The sequence below is a fragment of the Rhinatrema bivittatum genome, chromosome 5 (assembly GCF_901001135.1).
Source record: "Rhinatrema bivittatum chromosome 5, aRhiBiv1.1, whole genome shotgun sequence".
NCBI classification, from domain to species: Eukaryota; Metazoa; Chordata; class Amphibia; order Gymnophiona; family Rhinatrematidae; genus Rhinatrema; species Rhinatrema bivittatum.
Window position 1 is genome coordinate 302,262,991 of NC_042619.1, and position 17,454 is coordinate 302,280,444.

The window sequence follows — 17,454 nt, forward strand, 5'->3', positions numbered from 1 at the left end:
AATTCAGCCATCAACCTTTCTTGTCCTTGCTCTTTTCTCCTGTCCATTTGTCTTCTTCGGTTTCACTTTCATCTTCCTTGCTGCTGCCTGGCTTCTTTGGTTTTTCTGAGGGCAGCACCAAGAATACAGAAAAGCAAAACATGAATGCCAGAAACACACATTAAAACAGAGAGATAAGGCTAGAGAGTGGTGTATGTCTCTACCAGTGTATCAGGGTATCACGGCTCATATGTGTTGGCATCTATGCTGTTCTGTGTGTCTCTATACATCCTCTGCATATGGGGTAGTGTCTATACTATTCTATGTATGAGTGTGCTGTTGTGTGTGTGTGTGTGTGCCTGTATTACTCTGCACATGGGTCAGAGATTCTGTGTGCCTCTGTATATGTGTTGTACAAGGTGTGCACATACTCCTGTGCGTATGAGGTTAAGAACATAAGAAGTTGCCATACTGGGTCAGACCAAGGGTCCATCAAGCCCAGCATCCTGTTTCCAACAGTGGCCAATCCAGGCCATAAGAACCTGGCAAGTACCCAAAAACTAAGTATACCCCATGGTACTGATGCTAGTAATAGCAGTGGCAATTTGGTTCAGCTCATCTGACTCATCACCCTTGAAAACTATCTCTGGAACTGGCATCTCCCCAACATCCTCATTAGTAAACATAGAAGCAAAGAATTCATTTAGTCTTTCTGCAATGGTCTTATCTTCCCTAAGATAACCCTTATCCTCCCTTCTCTAACCCTTCGGTCTTCTAACCATCCAACCAATTCCCTTGCAGGTTTCTTGCTTCGGATATATTTTTTAAAGTTTTTATTATGAGTTTTTGCCTCTACGGCCAATTTCATTTAAATTCTCTCTTAACCTGCCTTATCAATGTTTTACACTTAATTTGACAGTGCTTATGCTTTTGCCTATTTTCTTCAAATGGATCCTTCTTCCAATTTTTGAAGCTTGTTTTTTTGGCTAAAATAGCTTCTTTCACCTCACCTTTTAACCATGCCAGTAATCATTTTGCCTTCCACTTTTCTGAATGCGTGGAATACGCCTGGACTGCACTTCTAAGATGGTATTTTTAAACAATGTCCATGCCTGTTGAACACTTTTAACCTGTGCAGCTACACCTTTCAGTTTTTTCCTAACTCTTTTCCTCATTTAACCAAAGTTTTCCTTTTGAAACTTTAGTGTTAGAGCTGTAAATTTACATATTGTCCCGCTTCCGGTCATTAGTTCAAATTTGATCATGTTATGATCACTATTGCCAAGTGGCCTCATTAGCGTTACCTCTCTCACCAAATCCTGCGTTCCACTAAGAATTAAATCTAAAATAGTTCCCTCTCTTGTTGGTTCCTGAACCAAATGCTCCATCAAGCAGTCATTTATTCCATCCAGGGATTTTATGTCTCTAGCATGTCCTGATGTTACATTTACCCAGTCAATATTGGGGTAATTGAAATCTCCCATTATTACTGCACTGCCAAATTGGTTAGCTTCCCTGATTTCTCTTAGTATATCATCATCTGTCTGACCATTTTGTCCAGGTGGACGGTAGTATACTCCTATCACTATACTGTTACCCAACACACATGGGATTTCTACCCATATAGATTCTACTGAGCATTTCATCTCTTGTATGATCTTTATCCTGTTGGACTCTTTCTCTTGTACATAGTGTGTGTATGAAAGCCTCTCTGTTCACTCCTGTGTGTATGAGGTTCTCTCTGTTCTCTCTCTCTCTTGTACACGGTGTGTGTATAAGATATGCTCTGTTATCTCTATTGTACACGGTGTGGGTATGAGGTTCTCACTGATCTCTCTTTGTTGTACATGGTGTGTATAAGGTACGCGCTGTTTCTATTGTACATGGTGTGCGTATACGGGTCTCTGGTCTGTTTCTGCCATACACAGTGTTGGGCACAGTGGATGTAGGAATCTGTTGTCTCTCTGTTAAACACAGTGTGTGTGTACTCCTGTGTGCATGAGGTTCTCTATTGTTCACAGTGTGTGTATGAGGTTCTATCTCTGTTGTACACAGTGGGGTACATTTTAAAACATAGCGCGCGAGCGTACTTTTGTTCGCACACCAGGCGCGAACAAAAGTACGCCGGATTTTATAAGATACGCATGTAGCCGTGTGTATCTTATAAAATCCGGGGTTGGCGTGCGCAAGGGGGTGCACATTTGTGCAACTTGCGCGCGCCGAGCCCTGCACGCGCTACCCGTTCCCTCCGAGGCCGCTCCGAAATCGAGCGGCCTCGGAGGGAACTTTCCTTCCGCCTTCCCCCACCTATCCCCCCCCCACCTTTGTCGCACAAGTTATGCCTGCTCGAGGCAGGCGTAACTTTATGCGCTCCGGACCGGCTGCCACGCGCCATGTTCCGGTCCGGGGGCTGGTCCGGAGGCCGCGGCCATGCCCCCGGAACACCCACAGGCCGAAAACACGCCCGCGGCACCGCCCCTGGATGACGCACCAACCGCATCACACCCCCCCGACATGCCCCCGATGACGCGTCCCGGGGCTTTGCACGCCCCGGAAGCCTATGCAAAACAGGCTCGGCGCGCGCAGGGGGGGTTTAAAAGGGTTACGTGCATACCTTATGCGTGTAACCCTTTTAAAATTCGGCCCAGTGTGTGTACATGGTATGTATGTGTGTTCTCTCTCTGTTGTACATGGTGTGTGTATGAAGTTCTCTCTCATACATGGTGTGTGTAGGAGAGTCTCTCTGTTGTCTCTCTGTTGTCTCTCTGTTGTCTCTCTTACACACACCACGTACTCTCATACGTGGTGTGTGTAAGAGAGTCTCTCTGTTGTCTCTCTGTTGTACACAGTGTCTGTGTACTCCTGTGTATATTAGGTTCTCTCTGTAGCACTCTATGCATGGAGGTGTTTTCACTCCTCATCACAGACAGACTCTCACATACTCAGTTTTAGTTTTTCATCATCCGTCTCCTCCTCCTCTTCATCCTCTTTCTTTCTTCCTGCAGGTTTTGGGGGTTTCTGATGGCGCAGGAAATAATCATCTGTGTGTTTAATAACAAAATGCCAGGTGTAAAGTTACAGCTTTCAGAAATCAAGATTCCATATTTTTCCTCGGGTCTTTAGGTGCACATTTCCATAAACACCCAAATTATTGGCCAAAAAGGTCTCTTTATACTCAAGGACATAAAACTATGATTCCACTCTCCATTGCTGTATATTTCATTAGAATATTAACCTAATCTCACTAGGGGGCCTACTTTCTAGCCCACACTAACCCAGCCAGTTTCCAAACATCCGGTAGCCACATACGCTATATCTGATCGGCTTGTTGCGTGGCTAATAGTAAGCTGCGCCTGCTTACCTCATCTAAAGTGATGGCGGACAGTTCGTGCATTAATTAACTGCGTACATTTTTTTAATATGCATGCATAGGGCTCTCCCCCAATCGAGTTTACACTGCTGGGAACGCCTCTCCTTACTGTGGCTTAAATTATGAGTGCACTTTCATTTGTTTTTATTTATTTTTAATTCAGTTCACCTGAGCGCTCTAAGCATGGTACATTACACAGAACAAAAGACACCTAACCAGCTGAAATTTCACTTAGGCAGATTCAGGCAATCCACCCACATAATTCCTGGTTTTACCTGCATGCATCCTGACTAAGGCGTTGAAATTGTCTCCCATCATATTGTATCATGGTTTGTTTGTTTTTTTCTATACTCCATTCTCTGCAATTGTTTGTTTAAACAGAAACTCTCCCATGTACAGTCAGAGTTGTCTTCTCTCGGGGCAGTTTCCCTAGGTTTGCTTTGCGTGCACCTTGACAGGAATGAACCTCACTCATACGTCAGGGTATGTGGGGAGCGATCTCAGTCTCTCAGATTTACTGCTAATGCATTGTGCCAGAGAGCCTCCTCCTGGAGGTCCTAGGGTGTAATATGAATGGGAGACACATCAAAGTGCGCTTGGGAATTCTTCTTAATTAGGCCAGTGGCGCCCAATATAATTGGGATCTTTCTGGATCTTTCTGCCACGTGTTCTTGGTCTCTGATTGCATCCATTGGCACTCAAGGATCTCTGCTTTCTCCACACGATCCACAGAATAGTCGCTAGGTATTGACATCTCTGTCAGTAATGCCGTTCTTATATTTTTCTCCACCACAATCTCCAGTTTTTTAGCATCAGTCTTCCTATCAGTTAGAATAGGAAAGTCCCAGGTGGATCACAACTTCTTTCTTCTCTTCTGTTAAGGTTGTGCTCTGGTACAGCGATGTTATAGTATTTCCTCGGTTTCTAATAGATGAGCCATGCCACCTTGTTGTGCCTTTCTGTACACATTCAGCGAAAAGATGTCTAACCATTTCCAGCTCTGTTTTGTGTGCTTAATTCAATCATCTTGTCCTTTGCCACAGTTATCAATCTCTCATCCTTAAGGGCTTGAGTTCAGCTCTCCTTAGCCACAGCAGTGTCAAATCCTGATCTACGTGGGGGTTTCTGAAGTAGCTCCCTGTATTCCCTGCTGTATTTATGCTTCTGCTAGCTATCTTTGTTTGCTGGTCGGATTTTTTTAAAGAATTGTTTACTTTTGTTTTTTGAATTCTGTAGCTTCTTTCCCATTCCTGGCATGATTGTTCAAGCTTAAGAATGGAAACTGATGATGCTTGATCACGTTCATTCTTCAGCACTATGGGTGTTTGAGACTATTGATACCATTAAGTATGCCCGAAGGCCTATTATTTGTAACTCTAGATTTGTCATCAATTTCAGTGAGACCCAGATCGTCTTCAGCTCCAGGCCTGGCTTTGTCGCACACTAGATCTGCGCCTAGGGTGGTAAACATTTGGAGGGGGGGCAAGCTGACTGAAGAATTACCGTCTTCCTGCCGTGCTGAATCTCACTCAGCAGAGAACAGCTCTCTGTTTCCATATACTGAGCTGCAGGAAACAGGAGGGGAGGAGAGGGGATGAGCCTGGAGAACCAGGAAAGGAGGATAATTTGGAGGAGATTAGGGAGAACGGGGGAGGGGGGGTATGAGGAGAGGAGATGGAAGATGAGAGAGGATTGGCCGGGGTGCATGTGTCTGTGTCTCTGTGAGAGGGGGAATGGGGCAGGGGCAGTGTTTGTGTGTGTGATAAAAAGAGAGCTGGGTGCTGTGAGAAAGTGGGAGATTAAAGAAGGGATGCCAGGGGGAACAGGGCCAGAGCACAGCAGGGACACCTCCCTCAGCATATAGATTACCTGATGGGCGTGGACGAGCTTTCTTGTTCATACATCCAATTGTGCAAGCTCTCTATAGAGCATGCAGGGATTGCAAGCTGATTAATTGCTTGCATCTTATTCTGTGCTATTAAGGTACTTGTCAATATCAGTTTCAGTCTCTTATAGTACTCGTCGTTACTGATCTTTTCTCTACCTTCCTGTATTCCTAGATATTTATATACGCCTTCTTGCTGCAGTTCTTTTAGTCTGCAATCTTTAGTCAGGGAGATGTTTCCAGTTTTGCTTAGTTTGCCTCTAAGGAAAGTCGCCCAGGCTGGATTTAAGATTTTGGCACCTCGGGGCAGAGTGCTATAGTGCCACCCCTTTGAAACTGTGCCAGCACATAGCCCTAAAGCAAGCAGGAGCAGGTTCCTCTTTGACTTGAAAAAGAATATTTGGCGTTCTTCATCCAGGCCTGAGGTCACCTACATCCAAGCCAATTATCATCTGAGAAACTCTTCACTACTCGGAGCTCTTCTGCTAAATGAGCATCCCTAGAGCTGTAGCGTTTCAAGACATCTACAAACAATAGGTAAGCTGTCATTTGTTGGGAATTCGTCAATCTAGGATTAAGTAGATTTTTTAAATTTTTTTTATAATTTCAAAATACAAATAACATAATAAACATATTATAGAAAAAAAGGGAAGATTACATCCATTTGTAAATAAGCATTAATGTAAATTAAGAAATATTACTCCACTTATTCTCCCCTATGTTTTTAGGAGAGATTACCTAGAACACATTATAAGAAATAAGGAGCCTTCCTTTGCCTTTTCTAAGGCAGAACCTACATAAACTTAGGCGTGTGCATTTAAGAACAACCTTAATTGCATTGGATCATAATACACATACTTCGCATTTTGGTATTTTAATATACATTTACATGGCTATCATATAACGCATTGCCCCCCTATTGCAGCAATATCTGGTCTCATCTCTAAGAATTTTTTCCTACGATCCTGTGTAGGCTTAGTAATATCTGGGTATATCCAGATCTGATAATCATGAAATATCACATTTCTATTTCTCAAAAATAATCTCATAACACTGTTTCGTGCCTGTTCGAAAGCGAACGATACTACTAAAGTTCCTCGTTGTCGTGTCTCAGTATCTTGAGACATTTCTAGTAGTCCCATTATATCAAGGGATTTCTGTTCTTTATTACCATTTTCCAAATTCTGGAGTGTCTTTTGAGGCATATAGAAAGCTTTTGTGATCAGTGGCATTGCTTCATTAGGAATTTTGAGGATATTTAACAGGTAATTTTTAAAACGTTCTGCTGAAGATATCTTATGAATTATTGGAAAATTTATAACCCTTAGGTTCAAAAATCTTAGGGCATTTTCCACATTTTCTAATTCCTTGGTAGTCACTGCCTCTGATAAAACAAGGTTATGCTGTACTTTCTCTATTTGAGAGATTCTTTGTTCAAAGTTTTCCAGCTTTCCTTCCTGTGCCATAACTTTGTTTTCAATAATCTGTCCCCGTTTGTTAGTCTCCAAAAGAACCTGGGCTAATGAGCTGATTGTATGGATACCAGGGCCGTCCAAACAGCGTCTAAAGTCGCTTTTTCAGATTTCTTTAATACAAATAAGGTACCTGTATTAAGAGAGGCAACACCTCCTAAGTCCTCTGTTGTTTTTTGTCCCAGCCTTCATCGAGGTTAAGTCCGTAGTGGCTTCGAGTAGATGGAAATCCTCCCTTTGCTTTTCTAGGGAGGCTGCTTCTGAAAATCCAGTAACCTCTTCGGCAAAACCTGGGGGTCATCGATTTTTCTCCCACCCCTTCATCATCTCACTGGGCAAAAGTTGGTAAACACTTATTCTAAATGAGTCTTGGCTGTTATTTCTTCAGAGGGGCTTCCATTGGAAGCGATGTTGAAATCTCCAACGGAGTCCCGCAGGGTGGGGATGGTGTTTCTGGCACACCGGGGCTCAAGGAGATCTCCTCGGCCAAAGAAGGCGATGCTCGCTCTTCACCGCGGCCCCCACCGCGGCCGCCGCTCCTAGCGTTTTTTGGGTGGACGAGAGGAATCCGTCTATTCTTTGCTGAGAGGAATCCGCAGTAGTAGAAGAAGGTAAATTTTCGCGGAGTTTAGCCTTCCACTTAGTGTGTGGCATAGTAGCACATTCAAGAGGTAGATCAACAATAGAAGTAAAGCAAATGACGGAGCTTCACCCTCCTGCTCCTTAACGATCCGCCATCTTGGATCCCCCTAGGATTAAGTAGATTAAGGCTAATTCTCTAACCCAAGTAGTTAATTAGAGTACTCAGTGGATTTAGTGCCAGACAAACCAAAGGCTGTGCCAGGATCTTATGTTAAGAATGACAAATTGCCTACCTTCATAATTCAGATGGAGTGTAGTTTGCTGCGTTTTCATGGTGAATTTGATGTATTTGATCAATGCATGTTTTAAATTTCAAGATAATTTATTATCCAAGACTGTGGGCTGCTATCAAAACCTTTCTTACAGTCGATCCATGCTATACTGCGGTTTTGACTATTTATACAACTGTTCCTGATGGCTTTATTCAACCCATGCTATACTGAGGTTTTGACCATTTATACAGCTGTTCTTAAAGGCTATATTCAATCCCTGCTATACTGAGGTTTTGACTATTTATATAGCTGTTCATAAAGGCTTTATTCGACCATGCTATACTGAGGTTTTGACTTTTTATACAGCTGTTCCTAAAGGCTTTATTCAATCCATGCTATACTGAGGTTTTGACTATTTATACAGCTGTTCATAAAGGCTTTATTCGACCATGCTATACTGAGGTTTTGACTATTTATACAGCTGTTCATAAAGGCTTTATTCGACCATGCTATACTGAGGTTTTGACTATTTATACAGCTGTTCATAAAGGCTTTATTCGACCATGCTATACTGAGGTTTTTACTTTTTATACAGCTGTTCCTAAAGGCTTTATTCAATCCATGCTATACTGAGGTTTTGACTATTTATACAGCTGTTTCTAAAGGCTTTATTCAGGTCTGGATTGGCACCTTTGGAAATTTGGCACCAAAGACAGTTACCTCCTTACCTAGGCCTAAATCCAGGCCTGGGTTTGTCTTGCACATACAATGACAAGAATGAACCTCATTCTTAAGCCAGGGTACAGTGTGTTATGTACGATCTCAATCTTTCCCCTTTACTGCTAGTCCTCTTCTCAATACTTGCATTGTGCCAGACAGCTTCTTTCTGAACCCTGTACAGTGTAATACACACAGGCAACATAAAGAGGTGAGCTTGGAAGTTCTCTTTAATCAGGCGAGCGCTGCCAAACAATTAGGACAGTTTCTGTATCTTTAGGCCACATTTTCTTGGTCTCTGATTGCTCCTCTTGGTACTCGATAATCTTCTCTCGTTCCATACATAGTACAGAATAGTCGCTTAGTACTGACACTTCTATTAGTAACACTATTTTTGTGGTGGATCTGGGAATGTCCCAAGTGAATGAATAATTCTATGATTATGTGAAGGCTGTATTTAAGAAGGAATGACGTGAACTGTAAGACTTGGGCGATAGTAGCTGGGGGAGCGGAGCTTGGTTGGTTTGCTTGGCATTCCCCCAATCAAAAAGATATTTCACTGCCCCTGATGGAAACCTTCTCCTGTACACTACAGTCAGAGCCATCTCCTCCTGCTTGATCCCCTCTAATGCTTTCACAGCACTGTGTGTATGTGTCTGTCCATGCACGTGTGCGTGTTACATTTTTAATTTACTGGGGAGATGAATTCCTTATTCAGTAGCCAAATATGAAAGTATTCATCCCCCTATAAACTGCATAAAGTCATGATCTGAGGGTGCACATTTCGTCTTCTAAAATGAAATGCAGCTGGATGCAATCTGTAGGAATCCGAGCAGAGTCCTCTAGGGTACACACACCAGGGAGTTGGTACTTATAAAAGCAGGAGAGATCGACTCTCCAAAAGACATCCCTCCATACTTACAGTCATCATAATTCCCTCTATCGATTCTCTCTTCATAATCTCTTCCAGTGGGGATGGTGGGGGGGTCAACCAGCTTCCCTAAAGAAGGGGCAAAGGGGCCATAATCAGAATTAAAAGGGAACATTTTACTGCCGCTTCACAAGCTCTCAAAATGTACAAGAAAATATTTTACCCTTTAGGCCAGCTGCTGTCAGGGCAATGACCCAGGGCAGGAATCAGTGTACACAGTGCTCTCTTTGGAATTAGAAAGAGCTGTGGGATGAGTCCCTGCTACCGGCTGAAATAAATATGGACAACAGTGTGCACTGACTTCTCTACAGGGGCTGGAGACCTAGAGTAGGATACACATGTTAACTTCATCCTTAGCATTTCTTTTCTTTCTTATATACCGCCAATTCAGAAACAAAGTCTGACTGCTCCCCTTAGGACTAGATCCCTAACATTGATACTGGCATAATAATCACTACTCCCCTTACAGACCAGGCTGCCAATATTCAGCACCACTTAGCCGGAGAAATTCTGATTTATTTGGCAAAGTGTTGCTGTTTCAATAGTCAGCCGAATACAGCAGCCGCCACTTAGCCGGATGACTATTTATCCAGCTAAATAATTATTCAGCTAAGTGGTGGGCAGAACAGGGATGCAATATTCAGTTAGCTGGATAAATTAGTTGGATTACCTGAATGTATTTCATCCAGATAGCAGCTAAATATCTACCCCTAGATCCCTAGCATCCAGATAGCAGCTAAATATCTATCCCTAGATCCCTAGCATGGGATACCAGCTTTTAATAATAAACACTCCCTTTACAAATTAAACACAAGCATGGATACCAGCATTAAAATAACCATTCCATATAGAGATTAGATCCCTAGAATGGGATACCAGTATTACAATGACTACTTTGCTTAAGAGTCTAGATCTCTAACATGCGATATAAGGGACATAATAATCATTCCCTTTAGAGATTAGAACCCTAATATGGGATACCAGTGCTATAATGACAACATCCCTTATTAAAGACTAGATACCTAGCATGGGATACCAGCATTATAATGACCACTTTGCTTAGAGGCTTCATCCCTAGCATAGGATACCAGCATTATAATGACCACGCCCATTAAAGATTTCATCAGCATGGGATACCAGAACTATAATGATCATTCCCTATAGAGACTAGATACATATCATGCAATACCAACATTATCATAATAACTCCTTTTAGAGACTAGATCTCTAGCATGGGATACCAGCATTATAATAACCACTCCCTTTAGAGATTAGATCTCTAGCATGGGATACCAGCATTATAATAACCACTCCCTTTAGAGATTAGATCTCTAGCATGGGATACCTGCACTATAGTAACCACTCCCTTTAGAGATTAGATCTCTAGCATGGGATACCCAGCACTATAGTAACCACTCCCTTTAGAGATTAGATCTCTAGCATGGGATACCAGCATTAGAGATTTAATCTCTAACATGGGATACCAGCACTATAGTAACCACTCCCTTTAGAGATTAGACCTCTAGCATGGGAATCTAGCATTATAGTAACCACTCCCTTTAGAGATTAGACCTCTAGCAGGGGAAACTAGCATTATAGTAACCACTCCTTTTAGAGATTAGACCTCTAGCATGGGAAATTAGCATTATAGTAACCACTCCCTTTAGAGATTAGACCTCTAGTATGGGATACTAGCATTATAGTAATCACTCCCTTTAGAGATTTGACCTCTAGCATGGGAAACTAGCATTATATTAACCACTCCTTTTAGAGATTTGACCTCTAGCATGGGAAACTAGCATTATACTAACCACTCCCTTTAGAGATTAGACCTCTAGTATGGGATACTAGCATTATAATAACCACTCCCTTTAGAGATTAGATCTCTAGCATGGGATACCAGCATTATAATAACCACTCCCTTTAGAGATTAGATCTCTAGCATGGGATACCTGCACTATAGTAACCACTCCCTTTAGAGATTAGATCTCTAGCATGGGATACCCAGCACTATAGTAACCACTCCCTTTAGAGATTAGATCTCTAGCATGGGATACCAGCATTAGAGATTTAATCTCTAACATGGGATACCAGCACTATAGTAACCACTCCCTTTAGAGATTAGACCTCTAGCATGGGAATCTAGCATTATAGTAATCACTCCCTTTAGAGATTTGACCTCTAGCATGGGAAACTAGCATTATATTAACCACTCCTTTTAGAGATTTGACCTCTAGCATGGGAAACTAGCATTATACTAACCACTCCCTTTAGAGATTAGGCCTCTAGTATGGGATACTAGCATTATAGTAACCACTCCCTTTAGAGATTTGACCTCTAGCATGGGAAACTAGCATTATAGTAACCACTCCCTTTAGAGATTTGACCTCTAGCATGGGAAACTAGCATTATAGTAACCACTCCCTTAGAGATTAGACGTCTAGTATGGGATACTAGCATTATAGTAACCACTCCCTTTAGAGATTAGACCTCTAGTATGGATACTAGCATTATAGAAACCACTCCCTTTAGAGATTTGACCTCTAGCATGGGAAACTAGCATTATATTAACCACTCCTTTTAGAGATTTGACCTCTAGCATGGGAAACTAGCATTATACTAACCACTCCCTTTAGAGATTAGACCTCTAGTATGGGATACTAGCATTATAGTAACCACTCCCTTTAGAGATTTGACCTCTAGCATGGGAAACTAGCATTATAGTAACCACTCCCTTTAGAGATTAGACCTCTAGTATGGGATACTAGCATTATAGTAACCACTCCCTTTAGAGATTAGACCTCTAGTATGGATACTAGCATTATAGAAACCACTCCTTTTAGAGATTTGACCTCTAGCATGGGAAACTAGCATTATAGTAACCACTCACTTTAGAGATTAGACGTCTAGCATGGGAAACTAGCATTATAGTAACCACTCCTTTTAGAGATTTGACCTCTAGCATGGGAAACTAGCAATTTAGTAACCACTCCCTTTAGAGATTAGACCTCTAGTATGGGATACTAGCATTATAGTAACCACTCCCTTTAGAGATTAGACCTCTAGTATGGGATACTAGCATTATAGTAACCACTCCCTTTAGAGATTAGACCTCTAGCACGGGAAACTAGCATTATAGTAACCACTCATTTTAGAGATTTGACCTCTAGCATGGGAAACTAGCAATTTAGTAACCACTCCCTTTAGAGATTAGACCTCTAGTATGGGATACTAGCATTATAGTAACCACTCCCTTTAGAGATTAGACCTCTAGCATGGGAAACTAGCATTATACTAACCACTCCCTATAGAGATTTGACCTCTAGCATGGGAAACTAGCATTATACTAACCACTCCCTTTAGAGATTAGACCTCTAGCATGGGAAACTAGCATTATAGTAACCACTCCTTTTAGAGATTTGACCTCTAGCATGGGAAACTAGCATTATAGTAACCACTCCCTTTAGAGATTAGACCTCTAGTATGGGATACTAGCATTATAGTAACCACTTCCTTTAGAGATTAGACCTCTAGCATGGGAAACTAGCATTATAGTAACCACTCCTTTTAGAGATTTGACCTCTAGCATGGGAAACTAGCATTATAGTAACCACTCCTTTTAGAGATTTGACCTCTAGCATGGGAAACTAGCATTATAGTAACCACTCATTTTAGAGATTTGACCTCTAGCATGGGAAACTAGCATTATAGTAACCACTCCCTTTAGAGATTAGACCTCTAGTATGGGATACTAGCATTATAGTAACCACTTCCTTTAGAGATTAGACCTCTAGCATGGGAAACTAGCATTATAGTAACCACTCCTTTTAGAGATTTGACCTCTAGCATGGGAAACTAGCATTATAGTAACCACTTCCTTTAGAGATTAGACCTCTAGCATGGGAAACTAGCATTATAGTAACCACTCCTTTTAGAGATTTGACCTCTAGCATGGGAAACTAGCATTATAGTAACCACTTCCTTTAGAGATTAGACCTCTAGCATGGGATACTAGCATTATAGTAAATACTCCTTTTAGAGATTTGACCTCTAGCATGGGAAACTAGCATTATAGTAACCACTCCCTTTAGAGATTAGATTTCTAGTATGGGATACTAGCATTATAGTAACCACTCCCTTTAGAGATTAGACCTCTAGCATGGGAAACTAGCATTATAGTAACCACTCCCTTTAGAGATTAGACCTCTAGCATGGTATACTAGCATTATAGTAACCACTCCCTTTAGAGATTAGACCTCTAGCATGGAAAACTAGCATTATAGTAACCACTCCCTTTAGAGATTAGATCTCTAGCATGGGATACTAGCATTATAGTAACCACTCCCTTTAGAGATTAGACCTCTAGCATGGGAAACTAGCATTATAGTAACCACTCCCTTTAGAGATTAGACCTCTAGCATGGTATACTAGCATTATAGTAACCACTCCCTTTAGAGATTAGACCTCTAGCATGGAAAACTAGCATTATAGTAACCACTCCCTCTGGAGATTAGATCCCTAGTATTGGATATTAGCGTTATAGTAAACACTTCCTTTAGAAATTACATCTCTAACATCGGATACCAGCATTATAATAACCACTTTATTTAGAGATTAGATCCCTAGCATGAGATAGCAGCATTATAATGACCACTCCCTTTAGAGACTAAATCCCTAGTATGGGTACCAACATGATAGGAGCAATTATTTTAATGTATTGTGGTCTTGTAGGCCTGTGGGTACTTTGTGCTCCTTGTTCTGCAAGCGAACTCTAAATTGGAAACTCCTGACAAACTTCCCTTTGAAAATATAGAGCTGGCTGGCACAACAGGCCCTTTAGTACCCGTAGACTCCACACCCACTTTCCAGTACAGTCCACACCATAAATCAAAAGTGGGGATTTCAAAAGGAAATCCCCACACAACTGCGAATTGCACCCTCACCCCACCCCACCCCTATGCAGTCCAGGTAAAAGTACCATAACTGTATCTTAATGTGGGCACTTTTACCCTTGGAAAGGGAGTGGGAGCATACACTTTCAGCCATTTTACCCAGATAGGAAATATCTCACATACGCTGTCTTTCTTCCTCCGATTTGTCCACTTCCTTTCTGTCTGGAACTCTGGGTGGCTTCCTCTCAGGTATAGGGTAGCCGTCTGTAATAGAGGGGGGAAGAAACGCTCCGTGAATAAGAGCAGGAGCACTTATCAAAGGTACCAGGATGAAGGGAGTGAGAGGAGAGAAAACAAAGGACGGCACGGAGGAGAGTGAAACGCAGAGCGAGAGAAAAGGGAAGATAGCTTGGAGAAGAGCGGACTTGGGAGGCATTTATTTAAAATATCGATGCTCCACAGAGTCCAAGGTTTGTGGCGGGGCGCAGTAAAGCATGCACATATCAAAGCAAAATCAGATATTAGACATGAAGGCAATGACAAGAGAATGAAGCTGAGCAAATGCCATACCTATGGACTATAAGCAGACAAGATTATAAACAAAACAGTCACATAAAGGGAAAACCCAAAGGGAAACAAAATGCTACTGAAAGCAACTTGAGCAAATGGAAATAATTCCATCAGGCTTTCCATGCTGCTGCGGCAGTGCCTAACCTCCCAAATGGAAGCCATCGGATTCAAAAGGCCGTTTGAAGAGCCAGGTTTTCAGGGCCTTTTCAAATGTGTCAGAGCTGGACATTGTACGCAGACGTTTAGGTTGCGAGTTCCACGGCAAAGGGCTGGCAACCAAAAGCCCCAAAGTGGGAGGGGGTGGGGAAGGGGGGGTGACTGTACAGCAGGGAGAATGGTGATCGGTTATTGCCATTAGGGGTGAAGCTAAACGTAAAGGACAAAAGAACGTAAGAACATGCCACCCTGGGTCAGACCAAGGGTCCATCAAGCCCAGCATCCTGTTTCCAACAGTGGCCAATCCAGGTCACACGTACCTGGCAGGATTCCCAAAAGGTCGATGTTCTCGGGTCACCACATCTCAGAAAAGACATAGAATTAGAAAAGGTACAGAGAAAGATGACTAAAAAGGTGTTTAAAATCATGAGAGGTCTAGAACGGGTAGATGTGAATCGGTTATTTACTCTTTCGGATAGTAGAAAGACTAGGGGGCACTCCATGAAGTTAGTATGGGGCACATTTAAAACTAATCGGAGAAAGTTCTTTTTCACTCAACGCACAATTAAACTCTGGAATTTGTTGCCAGAAGATGTGGTTAGTGCAGTTAGTATAGCTGTGTTTAAAAAAGGATTGGATAAGTTCTTGGAGGAGAAGTCCATTACCTGCTATTAAGTTCACCTAGAGAATAGCCACTGCCATTAGCAATGGTTACATGGAATAGACTTAGTTTTTGGGTACTTGCCAGGTTCTTATGGCCTGGATTGGCCACTGTTGGAAACAGGATGCTGGGCTTGATGGACCCTTGGTCTGACCCAGTATGGCATGTTCTTATGTTCTTAACAATTCCCCTATGAAGAAAGGCTAAAGAGGTTAGGACTTTTCAGCTTGGAGAAGAGGAAGATATGATAGAGGTTTATAAAATAATGAGTGGAATGGATGAGTAAACATTAATCAATTTAGTCTTTCGAAAAATACAAAGACCAGGGAAGTTCCTGAGTGAGGAATCTTCTGATCTGAGAAAGACAGGCTATATTTTAAGGGATTATCCAGGGTTCTATTTTTTTTATAGCATCTTTTACTGTTTCAGCAACATTTTTCTACCCTGTATCCTGGAGATTTTTCAGTGAATGCCCAGGTGATGATGTACCTTCAGTAAGCACTACAAGGCAGCAGACACAGAAACTGATGTTTTTCAAATAGTCTTAGTCCAGAAACAACAAGAAGTTCCTTGTGGAAATAATGAAGTCAGAACCCAGGCATGTACCACTGTCAGGATCCCCTTGGACCCTATGACCTGTACTGAAAATGTAGTGTCCATGGTAAATGAAACATAAAAGTTTCAGCCCTTAGAATCACTTAAAAGTACTGTTTAATGGTCAGGTTGCTATCACATATTCATTTTATAGCAAGTGTTCTTTATTTAACTTAAAAAAATAAAACAGCACTTTTGTTTCACCCAGAAAGGTGCCCAGGTTGTCAGAGATGCCAGGGGCCACAAGGATCCGTAAGGTTAGAGGTCCGGCAATGCAGGGGACCACAGATGATATTTCCTCAGAGGAGTCCAACCAGGGATTGCCCTTGGGGGATGGTCCCCTTGGTGTCTCTCTTCCCATCAGTGGCCTGGATCAGGAGGTAGAACCTGGGAAGGTTCTGGCTATGGAAGGGGACGATCCTAAGGTCGTTTGCCTATTTCAGAGGGAAGAGCTGGGTCCTGTGATTCCGCATGTCCTGGCAGAGCTGGGAATAGCGGTTCCACAGGAGGAGCCAGACTAGGACACAGTGGATCTGGTCATGGCTGGTTTGAGGGGCTTGGCCAGAACTTTTCCTTTCCATAGGATGATCAAGCAATTGATGGCCAGGGAGTGGGTAACTCTGGAAACTGGTCTTAAGTTTGGTAGGGCTATGGATAAGCTTTATGCTTTGCCTGAGGAGACAATGGAGCTCTTGAGAGTGCCAAAGATGGATGCTTCCGTGTTAGCGGTGTCTAAGAGAACCACCATTCCAATAGCTGGTGCAGCACCTCTGTAAGATCTGCAGGACAGGAAGCTCAACGTGCACCTCAAAAAGATTTTTGAAGTCTCTGCTCTGGTCATCCATGCTGCAGTGTGCAACAGTTTTATACTTTGGGCAAGCCTGAGATGGGTGCAGCAGTTACAGAGTGCCAGGGATCTCCCACCCCAGGAATCTGAACAGGCGGAACACTTAGAAGTAGTGGTAGCTTGCGGGGCTGACGCTTTATATAATCTTATTCTCACCTCTTCTAGGACAATGATCTCTGCGGACTCAGCTAGGAGACTCTTGTGGCTGTGAATCTGGTCGGTGGATGTTTCATCGAAGGCACAACTGGGGGCGATCCCTTTTAAGAGTAAGTTCCTTTTTGGAGAGGACTTGGAGCAGTTGATAAAGCAGCTTGGAGATAATAAGGTGCACAGACTACCAGAAGACAAGCCTAAAGGGCCAAAAGGTTTTCTTCCAGTTCACTCTCACTTTCGAGGCCAAAGGTGTTTCCGTCAGAGCAGGGCTCTGGGCACAGGCCAGAGGCAGACCTTGGGGAGGTTTCAGTCCTGGTCCCAGTCTTTTTGTGGATTGAGAGCGAATCAAGAAGGCTCCGGACAAGGGCTTAGT

The 17,454-nt window shown here is 42.5% G+C and overlaps 1 protein-coding gene across 1 annotated transcript in view; it reads right to left on the reverse strand.

The window, feature by feature from the left end:
* The window catches only part of AEBP1 (AE binding protein 1), a 160,484-nt gene that overhangs the window by 40,204 nt on the left and 102,826 nt on the right, over positions 1-17,454 (reverse strand). Inside the window, exons 9-12 of the mRNA XM_029604204.1 lie at positions 14,284-14,364; positions 9,200-9,277; positions 2,922-3,020; positions 16-105 (exon numbers count right to left, since the gene is read on the reverse strand). Of these exons, the coding sequence (XP_029460064.1) occupies positions 16-105; positions 2,922-3,020; positions 9,200-9,277; positions 14,284-14,364 (348 nt within the window). The remainder of the gene's footprint in view (positions 1-15; positions 106-2,921; positions 3,021-9,199; positions 9,278-14,283; positions 14,365-17,454) is intronic.